We start from the raw sequence: 14164 nt of genomic DNA on the forward strand, positions 1-14164 counted from the left end.
GTAAAAGACTGAGGCGCAAGTATCTACTGACTTATAAGCTGTGGCAGTGAGCCAACCAACACCTCTAACGCTAACACAAATTAGCATATTGTTTATCCTTGCTGTGATTATATAATGTGTACAAAGAAAAATACACTAAAATTGTATTCGTGCTCACCAATGGCAAACTATGCTGTATCTCAAAGTGCTACACAGACATGCGTTGCAACTTGTTGGTGTCAATTAGTGAGCTTTTAAAAATGCTGGGTGATTTTTAATTGAGCTTTTTCTGTGATCCAAGCCTGCTAAACCTTTCAGAAACCAAATTCTGAATGGGCCAATTAACTCCCGCCTTCAGCTCCACACTAAATAGTTACACGTGGAAATGGTATCAGCGGTCTCATCTTAAAGAAAATGCCTTTTACAATCAGAAGTCTAATAAAACACCTTGCTAAAGCCATTTTCACATAATGTACTGTATAACATGTAGGACGGGCCTATAAAAAACTATCTAAAATGTGTAGATATCTATGCTTGGTTTCGCTTATTATGTGTTTGAATAAACCTCAGTTTATGTCGCTTATTTGAATCAGGATGACGATACAAACATTAGACAGCAGACGTTGGCTTTTTGCCGACAGGGTTCGGAGCGGTCGCTGTTTACATAACTACTGATCAATAGAACTGTGTTGAATTAGGGTTTTGTGAAATCTCACTACAAATCGAGCCACAAGGTGCCAACTGAGCCAGGGGTCACTGCCATCCCTCCTCACGGCTGCGGGCGAGTATTGCCTCTCTAATTTGTCCCCTCAGATATTCGTACCTGAGTTTCACAGTAATAATCACAAATATCAAACTGGTTCCCCACTTGCAGGGGTACAAGAAGGCAAAACAAGGCCACTGCCAGTATGGAGGGGATGAAACTCTGTGAAGGAAGGGTGGGTTAGACGGGAGGAGGAATGGTAACCATCCCAATTAGCCGGCTGGAAAGAGAGTAGTGCTTTTACACAGCAGCTTCCATCACATCAACCGCCCCCGGCTCAGCAGGAAAAAAGCTGCTCAAAATGGATTTGCTCCTTTTATCAAGCCCTCCATGACACTTAGTTAAGGCTCCTTTGCCTCTCTCCTGCCACTGATATGTGCCACTTTGAGGTGGCGTCTCACTGACATTATTAAGAGCGAAAAGTTTCAAGAAAGTCGGGAGAAAGCTGGAACAATGAGTCGCAGTGGATTACGTCATCATACTGTTGGCTTTTTCCAAAAGTTAGTAGACGGCATAAGAAGGGGATTTTTTTTTTCCCCCCAAGTTATCTTTTGTTTTCTTTCTTTCTTTCTTTTGCAAGAGTGGGGGTGTAAAGCACTCTTTGCCAGTGTCCCTATGGGAGTATTAGCATCGGCTGCTCAATTTGTGTGAATCCAAATTGGACAAGGGAGGCAGATTTGAGAATGCAACTGGCATCACTATTCAGTGCCACAGAGATGCTCAGTACAGCCGTATTCTTTGTCCTTGTGGCCAACTGAATCATTTCAAAAGGTTAGAGGCGCTGAATCTGCGACAGATTAAGAAGTATTCAGCTCGGTCCTTTAACGCTGCATATCTAAGGTTTAGTGTAGGTTGTGCCTTCAGAAGAATCCGCTCACAGACCACATTATGCACCATGAGGAATCTTGTTCCATTTGTCAGTGAAAATAAAATCCGTGATGAATCTGATAGCAGATATCTCGATGCTGAAGAATTACATGAACGTTATACATTTTTAGGATTAACAAGAATCCTATCCTGATGGGCTGAATAAAGTTGAAATGAAAACATTGGATATGATGATGTGACTTTCCCATTCTGTTTTTTTTGTTGTTGTTTCTTTTAAATCATTTATTTAACTATTGAAGGGGACAGTGCACAGCCTCAAATGTCACCATTTGATGCACCGCACCAGATTATTGCTTTGAGCTATTGTCCCACGGCAGGTCAGAACAAAGAAACAACTAAATAACAAACAGTACAGAGAAGAAACAACACACAAAATCCTACGAAAAGGGATCACACAAGACACGCGATATGAAACTACACACACAGTAGCACACCACAAATGAACATTGGTCAAATAAAGGTGAGGGCAGAGCTGAGGAGCTTTTATCGGACACTTTAAGTTGGTTTTGAAGTGCTGACGCAGCCACAGCCCCTCACGTCATCAGGCCGTTCCACTGATTTGTGGTTGTTACACAGAAAGCTGGTTGATCCAAATGTATAGTGTGGGGTAATGGTAGTTTATGGCATGATCTCATACAGGATATTGTGAAAGATCAGCGAGTGTACACAAGTTGTACTGTAGTATCCGGAACATTTTATAAACCAGGCAAAAATGTAAAGATTATCTAAAACTCTTAAAACTCAATTATGTATTTTACCAGCACCATACAGTGATGGAAATGCATTGACTTTTGGTCAAGAGATAGGACTTAAGAGGTGTTATGGTTTAAACAGAGGTTGTTATTTTTAGCTTGGCAGCTGCTAACTTACTATTTGTGTGTGCTGTCACAACCGACACGAGGCAAGAAAGGGAACAGCCCTAAGGCCGTCACAGTTCATATGGAGCGTAGAAAGTCATACAGTATGTTATAATAATTATTAATATGTGTATTGTTGTGGTCCTTGAACTCTCTCATGATTTCCCCTCAACCAGTGAACTGCATCCAGCGGATGAGACGCACGCCGCCACTGGATGAGCTCCAGCCACCGCCCTACCAGGATGAGAATGGCTCTCCGCGGATGTCCTGCACGCTGTCCGACCTGGGAGACGCCAAGTGTGACCTGTCCCATTCCAGCGGCAGTCCCCACCTGTCCTTCGGTAAATGTCCCAGTGAGGGCAGTGACGGCCACGAGACGGGGGGTTACCTCAACAAGGGCTATGAGGAGGATGTGCCCAGTGACAGCACCGCCGTCCTCAGCCCAGAGGTAAATGCCAGCGATATCACGTGAATATGTGACTGAAATGTATGTACTGTAAATTTAACGGTGAGTTGTGTACAGTGAACCTATCACGGATTTCTTTAGGATATGTACGCCCGAGGATCAGCAGCACTACTCCCTAAAGGCTATGAACCAGATCATGCTGGGAAATACGGCACCCTAGACGTGGTGTTCAACTACGACTCAGAGGAGCAGCAGCTGGGGGCAACCATCATGGCAGTAACGGACCTGCCGGCCCACAAACGCACCGGCAACTTCTCCTGGCAGGTCCACCTGGTGTTGTTGCCCACCAAGAAGCAGAGGGTAAAGACGGGAATCCAGAGGGGCCCGTGCCCCATATTCACAGAGACCTTCCGCTTCAGCCACGTGGAGTCAGAAATGATCGGCAACTACGCCATCAGATTCCGCCTTTACAGTATGCGGCGGATGAAGAAGGAGAAGGTGCTCGGGGAAAAGGTGTTCTACCTCACCAAGCTCAACCTTCAGGGCAAAATGTCTGTGCCAGTCATATTAGACCCATGCTGTGCTCTCCTGGTAAGTAGGATCAAAGCAGGTGTTGGCTTTTTAGGCATTCGCACAACACTTCACTTATTGCTCCTCTGTGCCCACGGATCTTTCCTATGGTTGGAAAACATTTTCAGAGCAAGGTTATATTGTGCGGCTTGAGAGAATATTAATATCTTGGTTTCGGTGAAGCAGTTGCATTTGTTTTTCTAGGTTTAATGTATCTGAGGAAATGATACAGTAGTAGTGTGTTTGTGATTGCCTCTCTTTCACATCAGATAATAAAACAACCTATTTTGGGATTATTCCTTTTGCAAGTTTTAATTAATAAAGCAATCGTTGATAATTTTAAAGATTAGGGAGAGGAAAGACGCCTAAAAACAGCAGCTTGTTAGAACCACGTGTGTTGGCATTTAATTATGCAGGGATCTAGACTTCCAACTAAACCACTTTCCATCTTGTCTCCATTTCAGTCAACCAGTTGCCAAATCCCTCGGTTTGCGATTTTATCCAACCATTGCTTAGAAACCAAGCTTTGAATTAATCCATGTTGAAGTGTAGTGCTGTGGTGATATAAAACATTTGAAGGGTTAATACATCAGCATAAAAAGAACAACAGCGCACACATTCGTACATGAAGTGTGTGTATCTGTTAAATATGTGCTTGTCACGACAATTTTGAAAAAGTGCCATGCATCAGCCGGGAATCGAACCCGGGCCTTAATGCAGCAGTTCAGTACCACTGACAGGTAAAGTAAAATTCAGCACCTCGGGCAGTGGACAAAAAATGCTGCAATCTGATTGGCCGTCAATGAATTACAACTATCCGCAGCCAGCCTCCGCTTTTAATTTCACATAGCTGCTTCTTGATACTTCACTAGATATGTATATACCGGTGAACAATTTTCCTGGATGTCTGCAAACACTTTCAGGGTGGCGAATCCCAGGTCAGCCTCTCAGACATGACATGCAGTGAAAGCGCCTCATCATTCCAGTCAGTAAGTCAGACCTCCACACCTGAGATCCTCGTGGGCCTGGTGTACAACGCCACAACGGGACGTCTCTCTGTGGAGATCATCAAGGGCATCCATTTCAAAAACCTAGCTGCCAACAAGCCACCCAGTAAGTACCCTGAAACATTTTATTTGAGTAACTGTGGAAAAAGCAGTGAACAATAGAGCGGTGACCCACTTTTTTTACGGCTCCGTTTCCGGAAGTGAATTTCCCATTCATTTTGCTCCATTGACATTTCATAAAGTGACATGAAGGTTGCGGTGTAGTAAGCGTTTCCATGGTAACAGTAATCAGAGACGTTGATGTTACACTTCAGGATTGTGGGTAGTTTAGTATTTCTCAATGACATTGCGAATAAAACATGTTTTTCTTAAAAACAAGGTTGATATCATACGGACTCATGGCTTCTACAGGTTCATATTCCATCGTTTCACAACCTCGTAGCTCGTGGTGAGTCGACCTTGGATAGTTACGACATTATGGCTAATACTCAAAATGTCAATGGAGAATATGAATGGGATCTTTCGTTCTGGAACTTCACTGTTGCGCTCTATATAGCAATTCAGTGTTTTGTTTCAGATACAAGAATAGAAAAGGACAGATTGAGCCAGCGTATAGGGATTTGTGTTAAGGCAGCCATAATGGAAACAAAATGTTGAATAGCATTGGAAGAGTATGTGGTGTATACTGTTATATCACTATATACCATGTGTTTTTTGTTTTTTCTTCAAAAAGTCAGAGAGCGACTATACACAGCTTATAGCGTCTCCGTGCAGGAGATAGTTCTATCTATCCCAGCTGTACTTCCTGCTTTGTGGTTCTCCTCTGGTTTGATCCCTAGTTTTGCCTCCTTTCCCAAATCAGCCTCCTCAGTCAGTTTCCAGGGATCCAAACAGAAAGTTCAAACAAAAAACTGCCTTGCTGTTGAACTTTGTGCAACGTTGTTGGCCTTCTGACCCTGTTTCTCTTTCCTCGCATCAACTGTCATGTCTGCACCTGAAATTCTCTCTCCCTGCTACGATTCTTTGACATCTCGGTCCGCTGTTTTTTTCTTACTGCTGTCCAACCCTTGTTGTCAGATGGGCTGTTCTGTTGTCTAAAACACTTGATAGGTGGACAGGTTTATATTATCCGAGGTGAGTCCCTGTCCCTGCCCCAAAGTGAGGTGCTATCCATGTTCAGTCTTGGACCCTTTCATACTATCTTCATGGGTGCAGATAACTACATACAAATGTTTCCATGGCATAGCATTTGTACTTCAGATTAAATTGGGGAGTTTAATTTACTTTTAAACATCTGTAAAAAAAAAAAGACTTACTCATCCATGAAGATTATTGCTTGCTGTAACCTCCCTTCCCTACAGTTGTTGAACATGTGCCTCTGATTATGCATGCAGCCCTGTTTACCACCCTCCATCTTATGTCTGTCTTGTGTCCCTGCCTGTGATGCCTGCGGTTTTTCTTTTTTTCACTTGGAAATAACAGTTTTCATGCCGTGGCAACTCAATGTGGTTTACTTAGTGGCTGATGGCCAGCTAGACGCAAACGTTGTGTGCCACCGAATGCCGGATTAATCCAAACAGAAGGCTACGCTTTGGCATGCCTTGGGTGTAATATTTCATTACATTTTCTCTGATTAGAGCACATGAAACAGAAACAGGACTTCTGGGATAGAGTAGCGTAAATGTTGGTCGTACACACACACAGAACTCTGTGCTGTCCTCCCATTAATTGCCACGTTCCTTGTGTTCATGAATGTCTGTAATTAATGACTTGCTGCCAGATTTTGATATTGTTTGTGCTTTCCTTAATAGCATACGCACATACTGTATAGTCTTCAAATTACATTTAGAAAAAGAAGAAAAAAAATAGTCACATCTGGTGACACTGAAAAAAACCCTTGTGCAAAATCCTCACGAAGGCCTTGATTGACTTTGTGCATCCTACAAAGTGGAAGGGGCGCATGAAAGCCGGGGAGCAATTTCAAAGCTCCTTTTCTGTCATTTCAAAACGGCGCCGAGCCGACGAGTCAAGTTAATCATCAGTCGCAGCCCTCTCGCTCAGCAACAATACCAAAGAGCCATGCGTCACCGCTGCTGACCACTTAAGACATCCACGGCTCCGCACAACCCCATTCAGCAGCCGTCGAAAAAGAAATCAAGGCTTCTTTTCTTTTCTTTTTTTCGCCGTGCTTTTATGTCAAAGAGAGCAACCGAATGTGTGATTCCAGGCGGTGAGCTAGGCGTTGGAAGGCAGCTGGCACTCGACAGCATGAAAGCCTCTGCAATTCATTCCTTCTACTCTCTCTTAGACAGCAACATAATACGCAGTATTATTACGGAGTGCGGTTGTAGACGAGGGACGAGGCGCTCTCAAAGGCCCATTGTGATTGCCAGTCTTGCCTCATTTACTTTCAGCCGAATTTGTGGCTTCGGTGTATGTCATGATTCCTGCATGGAAATGAGTGAATAAGGCAACCTCGAATGCCGAATCACTTGATAATGGAAAATTGATAATGTTTTTTTTTTTCCTTTTGATTTCTTCCTCTCTGTGTTTTGAATGCGTACATATTTATTAATGCGTACATATTTATTAATATGATTTTTGTTTGAATTTTTTGACTTTGCTTTTGCTTGACAATAAAACAGAAGGGATTTTTTTGTCAGCCTGGCAATAAAGGGTGGGAAATGTCAAACAAACCAACATTATCAGTGACAAGGTAAAAATACAAAATACTTTGTCATAAACTCGTCCAGAGATCGTGTTCTCCGTTTGATTCTGAGGATCTTAAACGAGATTTCTTTCTTGTGCCCAATCTGAAAGTGTCATGCCATTGTCTGGACACTTTAGAATGACGCATGTTTCTGAACATTTGAACAGTCGCTTGCAGCAGGCAATGCGTCTTCTCAAGAATGTGGGACTCTTGTCTTGGACAGTGTCTTGGGACACTGCCCTGGGCTCTAAAAGACTGTGCACATGTCCCCATGTCATGACACCGACATTATATCAAAGTCAGAGAAAATAATAGCAGCTCCTGCAGGGCTTTTCTGATGAGGACAGTTAATTTCAGCCACAGCACTTGTTCCAGGCGAACTCGTCCTCTAAGCATATTACTAACTTTTCTTTTTTTAATCTTTGACATTGTTCTCCTTCAGGTTAGTCATGCAGTAGTCGCGTAGCAACGAGGCTGAAATAACACTCCTCGAAACCTTTTGAGTTCTTGCTCTGCTGTCAGGAGCACTCGCAGCTGCACTTTGTTTTCGATCAGGAGGGGAAAAAACTGGATTCTGTGTGGTCAGGATCAGTAGCGGTGACATTTACAAGAACAGTTGCTTCGTGGGGGGAAATGTGTCGCGCCCTGCTGCAGAGGAAACACAGCTGCAGCAGGTGCTGATACTTTAAATTCGAAGAGAATGAGGATTTTGCACAAATGATCCGTTGCTCAAGCCGAGAAACACCCTAAATGTTTTGGCCTTTTAAACCCCAATTATGAGAATATGTCAAACGGTTTATATCATTTGCCTTCTCATTGTCTACTCCGCCTGTTTCTCGTCTAGATACGTACGTCAAGCTGACCCTGCTGAACTCCATGGGTCACGAGATGTCCAAGTGTAAGACATCCATCTGTCGGGGGCAGCCCAACCCGACCTACAAAGAGACGTTTGTCTTCCAGGTAGCCCTCTTCCAGCTATCGGACGTCACGCTCATCCTCTCCGTCTACAACAAGCGCAGCATGAAGCGCAAGGAGATGATTGGCTGGATTTCGCTCGGCCTCAACAGCTCCGGGGAGGAGGAGCTCACCCACTGGACGCAGATGAAAGAGTCCAAAGGACAGCAGGTCTGCCGCTGGCACAGTTTGCTTGAATCCTAACGGCGGCTGAGGAGTGAGTTGGGAGTGAGTTGGGAGCAAAAGGGTGAAACCGCACAGAGGAGCAAGACGTGGATAAAGTTCCGCGGGGGAGGAGGGATGTGACAGAACCTGTTGAGCCTGGCATAACATAAGCATTTCCATGGCACTGTGTGTAACGTCACATTACAACAACCATCGATTAGTAATATGGCAAGTAATGTGATGTCAAGGATTGTCTCGTCATGACCTTTTGGGTTTTTTACTGCAGATGGCACTTTTAAACCCGTTGAGGTGGGGCCTGTTCCAAAAAACAGGTTCTGGATGGTTTAAATCTGGTAATTTTGTGCGCCCACACCTCTGGCCCAAACAACTGTCGACTATCCCTCATCTTGTCGTGAAAATTTTCATTTACAATTGAAAGTCCTCAAACCCCCATAAGGGTTAGCCTTTAAGGGCTGTTATTAATGTTATAGTAAAAATGCCTTTAGAAAAGCCATACAAGGACAAAAATAGTCATATCGCGCATCAGTTTGAGTTTTCCTTTCTCTCCCTGTGAAACATAAAAATACTTCAACGACTCCCTCTGCTCTCAGGTAAGGGTCCATAAATGAATAGACTAGCTAACCTTGCACATATAAAATAACACTTGACCATTGGCTAGTTAGTACTCAGCAGAGCAATATGATAGTTTGAGAGGAGAGTTTTATTTATTCCTTTAACTGTCATCCTCCTCCTCGTGGTCTCACAGCACAGGTCTTATGCTGCGTTCACACCAAACGCGAGGCCAAATCTTTCGCGCAGTGGGCCACACAACCATGTCCGGGGTCTACTTCGCACTGCTCGACTGGCTCCGGCCCGGTCCGCTTCAACCAATGACGCCGTTTCCCTAGCTGATCGGTCACGCAGTGTCTGCTGCAGAGGTGACGGAGAGATGATCGTACGTCCACCAGCCGTCGTCTCCTCCTCTCCTTGAATTTCACCAGATGTCGATGGCATAAGCCAGATGTGTGGCTACATTAAGTTACCATCACTGCCCACGCCAACTACTCTGATCATCACCTATTAATCGCCACGATCGTCATTCCCTTTTTGACTAGAAACCAAAACATGCCATTTCTTCCATCCAAGACTTAATGAAACAAGTTTCTTCAACTTAACTTGGCGTCAGGTAAAAGTCCCCGTGTTGTAAATGTTGCTGGTTATTACTTTGCCAAAGCGTAATTCACCATCTGTTGCATTCAAACATATGCAGGACTCGGGGGAACAGAGGAACACCCGAGGATTTCTTTTATAGCCTGTGGAGAAATAATTTGAAGATTCGAGTCAATATGACTACATTTTAATGAATTCTTGTCTCAGTCGACACTGCCAAGGTTAAACATCTCATCTCTGAGCCTCGAACAATAAAACAGCACGTGTCTAATTTTAGACACAGTTTTCCAAGCAAATACAATTCATGACAAATAACCGTGACAACACAGACAGCGACGTTGTCGCGGTTGATGTTGAGATGAAGAGCGGTAGTGCTCCCTGACAAGGAATGTGCTTTTTCCGCACTGTCAGATATTTTTGGAAAACAGTCGTTTGCGTAAGCAGATTGATATTATGTAGAATAGTGTCGTGGTGACTTTATCGGTTTGATAATCTTGGGTTTCCGTCGACCATTCAAAAGATACACTGGATGTCAATGAACTTTTCAAAGACATCTCAAGACACAAATATTAACGGAAATCTCTTCACAGCAGTGAACCTAACAGGTGAGAAGAAACTGTACCTGTTACTCTCTTGTACTTGCTATGGTGCTATGTAGGCGCTGTGGCTGCAAACACACACACACACACACACACGGAATCTCTTGCCTTAGTCGGTCAACACATCCATTTTTCTCAGCGGAGACTTGAATCCGATACAGACACCCTCAGAGCACACAGACCTGCGTTTTACAGATTTGTTTTACAATTACAGATTACACACACCACTCGGCTTCGCCGAAGGTGATTCAGACTTCTAGGAACTGTTGTCACAGGAGCGTGTGTATCAACAGACTCGCAGAACGTGGGTTATTGTTTCGTATTTTTAACTGTGGACACTTTCTCGCGTCATTGAATTCTACAGACAAAAAAAACAACAAATGCATATATTCCTCACTGTGCCTGTGGTTGTGGTGAAAGCTAGCTTCGTGCAGTGTTAACCAAGTGGATGTGCCTGTGTGTGTGTGTGCGTGCGCGTGTGTGTGTGTGTGTGTGTGTGTGTTGAATGCAAAGGTACAGTAAAGGAGACGCTGGGGGCTGTGATATCAGTAGTTGTTTCATTTTCTTGCTGGATGTGATAAATTGTGACTTTAATTACCGGTATTTAGAACAAAATAACCCACTTCTTGACCGTCTGCTATAAAGTTTATATACATTAAATGTTTTCCTATCTATTTTTGTAACAATAATGGGGGGGGGGGGCTTAAATGTGTCGAGACAGTTATTAGTGATTCAAATATTAACCCAACTCTGTGAGCAATACTATTGTGGATTGCTGCTCATTGTTATTCTACGAGAGTGTAAAGTAACACGACTATGTGTCATAGCAGCTGGTACATTCTCCTCTCTAAAACCGGGGAGGGAAAGTGACGGACCGGCAGAGCTCGTGTCAATCCCATCTGTCAAGACTTCTGAAGCCTCGATGCTTTTCCAACAGCGTGGAACAAAAGCACAGCCTTAACAGCACAACGGCGAAACACACCATGTGAAAGATCAGACGTGCATTTGACACATCGTATAATTTTTCAATCCAGAATGAGATGGTAAATCCACAGTTGCGTGACCTTGCCGTGTTTAGTAACATTTGCTCCTTCATCACCTCCTGCTCGTCAAACCTACCGAAAGAAAGGGATGGTGATCTATAGTTGAATCACCAGAAGCTGTGGAGGAATATGCTGTAAATACCTTTAAAGTCTGTATTATTATCAACGAGGAAGTTGGTTTGCGTGCATCTCACTTTCTCCGTGGATGATGATGTGGCGAACATTGGTGGAAAGAAAAATGCTCTTCACCGACTCATCACTGAACGTTGATGATGCCATAAAGAAATTGGTAACTGGACGTAAATTGAAAAAGGGTAGACTATACTCTCACACCATCTTTACAGCACCACACACCCTGTGGAATGTTAAAACCAAGTCCTGCTACTAAATACGGAAGCAAAAGAGGGCCAATAAAATGCTGTTATTTAGGATGTATCTGAAGTTATTTGATTTAAAATTTCAACTTTGGTCAGAGTTGTACTGGAAAAGTTCAAGGAACCTAAAATGAAACGAAAAAGTTAAAGTTATAATATATACGATCAACACCTCTGTCCTGTTGTTCTGTCAGTCATGTGAAACCCAAACACTTGTATTTATAGTTTGTGTTTTCAATTCGTTCTTTTTTTAATTCAGACCACATCGATTTAGATAATGATTTCCGAGGTAAAATACTTTTAATTTAGAGGTAATTAGATTTCAATACTAACGTATTCGGCAGTTAGTTTTCATTTGGGTTGCAATTTGGCATGCAGCATTAAACTATCAGAGTATTGCCTTTCTTTGCTTCCATACAGATGACACGCGGTGGAGGAACATCCTCTTCCAATGTTTTGCTCGTCTTTCACAAGATGTGTTTCACCCATAAGGTTTTTAAAACGATGTATACGTGCTTAGCTCGAAGTATGGTTTTCATTCGCTTTCACTTTCTTAACACGTTTTTGAAGACTTTTCTGAATTTTACTGCTGGTCTTCTCTGATTTGGTTTTGAATCGACCTATGCCTCACACACGGCATCGGTGCCTTACTGTTTTTCACTCGGCTACCTTGTGTCACGGTGTCTTAATGTATTTGTAAATGTTCCATCCCTCTGTACTGCTCGGGCAGAGTTGTAAAATGTCTTACAAACTGATTTATGATAGAGGCAGTTTACATGTGGTAAGATTATTGTTTATAAAGGAATAACAAAGAAAAAAAAAGGTTGTGTTGGAGCAGTTTTTTTGAACACAAAGACATGACTGTCCTGAATCCACCACACTGGGGCTTGTTTGAACAATCATTATTCATTATTTTTGGGTTAGTTTTGAGTTACGTGCGCAGCTCAGCTTCAACACAGTTATTAAAAAACGACACAATGCTGTTTACTCTGTGCTGCCACAAAACAACCAACAGGTGGAGCAAGTATTGCATTTTACCGCAGCGTTGCAAAATGAGCACAAATATAATTTTTTTTTAATGAACTTTTTAACTCACTTAACTCAGAAATCAGACCTGCTATTCTTATGGGTGGCATACTGGTTGACTGATATAGTTTGTCTCATTTCACTGAAGGGGTCCTACAGGGTGAAGTGGCCCCGTAACTGTTAAATACACAACAACAACAACAACATAGTGGTAGTGTAGCTGAAAGACAATTCAAATGCAATTAGATCATTTTATCGGAAAAGATAAATCTTTTAGATATGTCCTAAGTGTAGCATCTACTCTATCTTGCTTTGAGGCCAAATATGATGTTGTTATTTGCTGTATTTTTAAAAAAAAAGAATTTAAAAAGCATTTGGGGGCCCACGTATGTGCAGTGCCTCCAGTTTCGGTCAGCTACATTCATCATACAGACAGATAATAACTTTCAAACCACCCGCCTCTGCTCCATTGTGCAGGGAGTTTGCCGTGATGTAGGTCTGACTGACCCTCTTCGTGAGCTTGGCACACACACCTCAATCTTTCATGTTTGTAGTTTAAAAGCTGCTGAAAGAAAAGGTAGAAGAGGGAGAAATCAAGGTCAGACGTATTCGTCTTTTGTTTGAATTAACTGTTCTCCGGCAGCACATTCCATGGCAGAACACAGAACAAAGTGCTTAGGGGGGAGGAATGCTGGAAAATAAGATTCAGTGGCTGCTGCTGAATCAAAGGGGGAAATGCATAACAGATGAGAGGGGGCTCGCTCCCTCCCCTCTCTTTGTCGGTCACATCCCTGCAGATATCCAACACACAACCCATCTTGTAAAGTGTTGGAACGCCTTCATGTGCTGTCGGAAATATGATTATTACAAAGTGCACAGGCCAAAACATACTGGTGTTAATTTGACCCCCAAAAAATCACGTGTGTCAATATGAATAGGTGGGCCTGTACACAAGCAATCGCATGGCATTTAACTGATATTTATTAAGAATTATTAGCACTGAAACGTTTAGTCAGTTGTTATGAGAAAATAAACAGCAAGGATTTCCAATTAATTAATCAGTTAACCGACAGAACATCTATTTTGACAATCATTTCAAGCAAAATGTGTCAACATTTGAATGTTCTTTGCCTTATACACTTTGGCAAATTTTTTTAAAGGGTGCGGGGGTCGGACTAAATGTCAGATTTTTTTTTCCAAAGCAGATGATTAATCTCTCCCTTAATATATCAAGAAAAATGAAAGGTAGATTAGGTGATACCTGAAGAACTCAAATTTCATTAAAAATGCCAAAAATGTCCTGGTGGTTGTAGCTTTTTTCAAATGTGACATTTGGTGACGGTTGGATTTTCTTTTCTTTGTTTTGGACTTTTTATAGATTCAACTTGGTCAAAAAGTCTTGCCAAAAATATTTGGCAAATGACTCTACTCTAGTTGTGGCCTTGAGTAATAATGCTCAACCAGAGGCGGATTCAGTTAAGCATCCACTGACTTGTTCGCTTTCTGAAAAGGAACAATTGGTGGCCGCGAGGAGCGGGTGAAGTTCAAATTTCCGAGCGGCACCTGAACTCCGCGGCAGTAGTTCAGCGGGAGGAGGGAACGGGATCCTGCGACGCCGCTGTTGTTTTCTCCCCCCGACGCACATTCGTCTGA

The 14164-nt window shown here is 42.8% G+C and overlaps 1 protein-coding gene across 2 annotated transcripts in view; it reads left to right on the forward strand.

Moving 5' to 3' along the window:
- syt14a (synaptotagmin XIVa) overlaps positions 1-12296 on the forward strand; it is a 33906-nt gene extending 21610 nt beyond the window's left edge. The window contains exons 5-9 of one of the 2 annotated variants that reach the window (XM_035611056.2): positions 2664-2935; positions 3035-3484; positions 4387-4576; positions 5548-5604; positions 8025-12296. In XM_035611056.2, the coding sequence (XP_035466949.1) occupies positions 2664-2935; positions 3035-3484; positions 4387-4576; positions 5548-5604; positions 8025-8338 (1283 nt within the window). In that variant the 3' untranslated portion in view covers positions 8339-12296. The remainder of the gene's footprint in view (positions 1-2663; positions 2936-3034; positions 3485-4386; positions 4577-5547; positions 5605-8024) is intronic. The other variant, XM_035611058.2, reaches the window with a different exon arrangement.
- The last annotated feature ends 1868 nt before the right edge of the window (positions 12297-14164 follow it).

Source organism: Scophthalmus maximus, chromosome 15, assembly GCF_022379125.1.
Source record: "Scophthalmus maximus strain ysfricsl-2021 chromosome 15, ASM2237912v1, whole genome shotgun sequence".
Classification (NCBI taxonomy): domain Eukaryota; kingdom Metazoa; phylum Chordata; class Actinopteri; order Pleuronectiformes; family Scophthalmidae; genus Scophthalmus; species Scophthalmus maximus.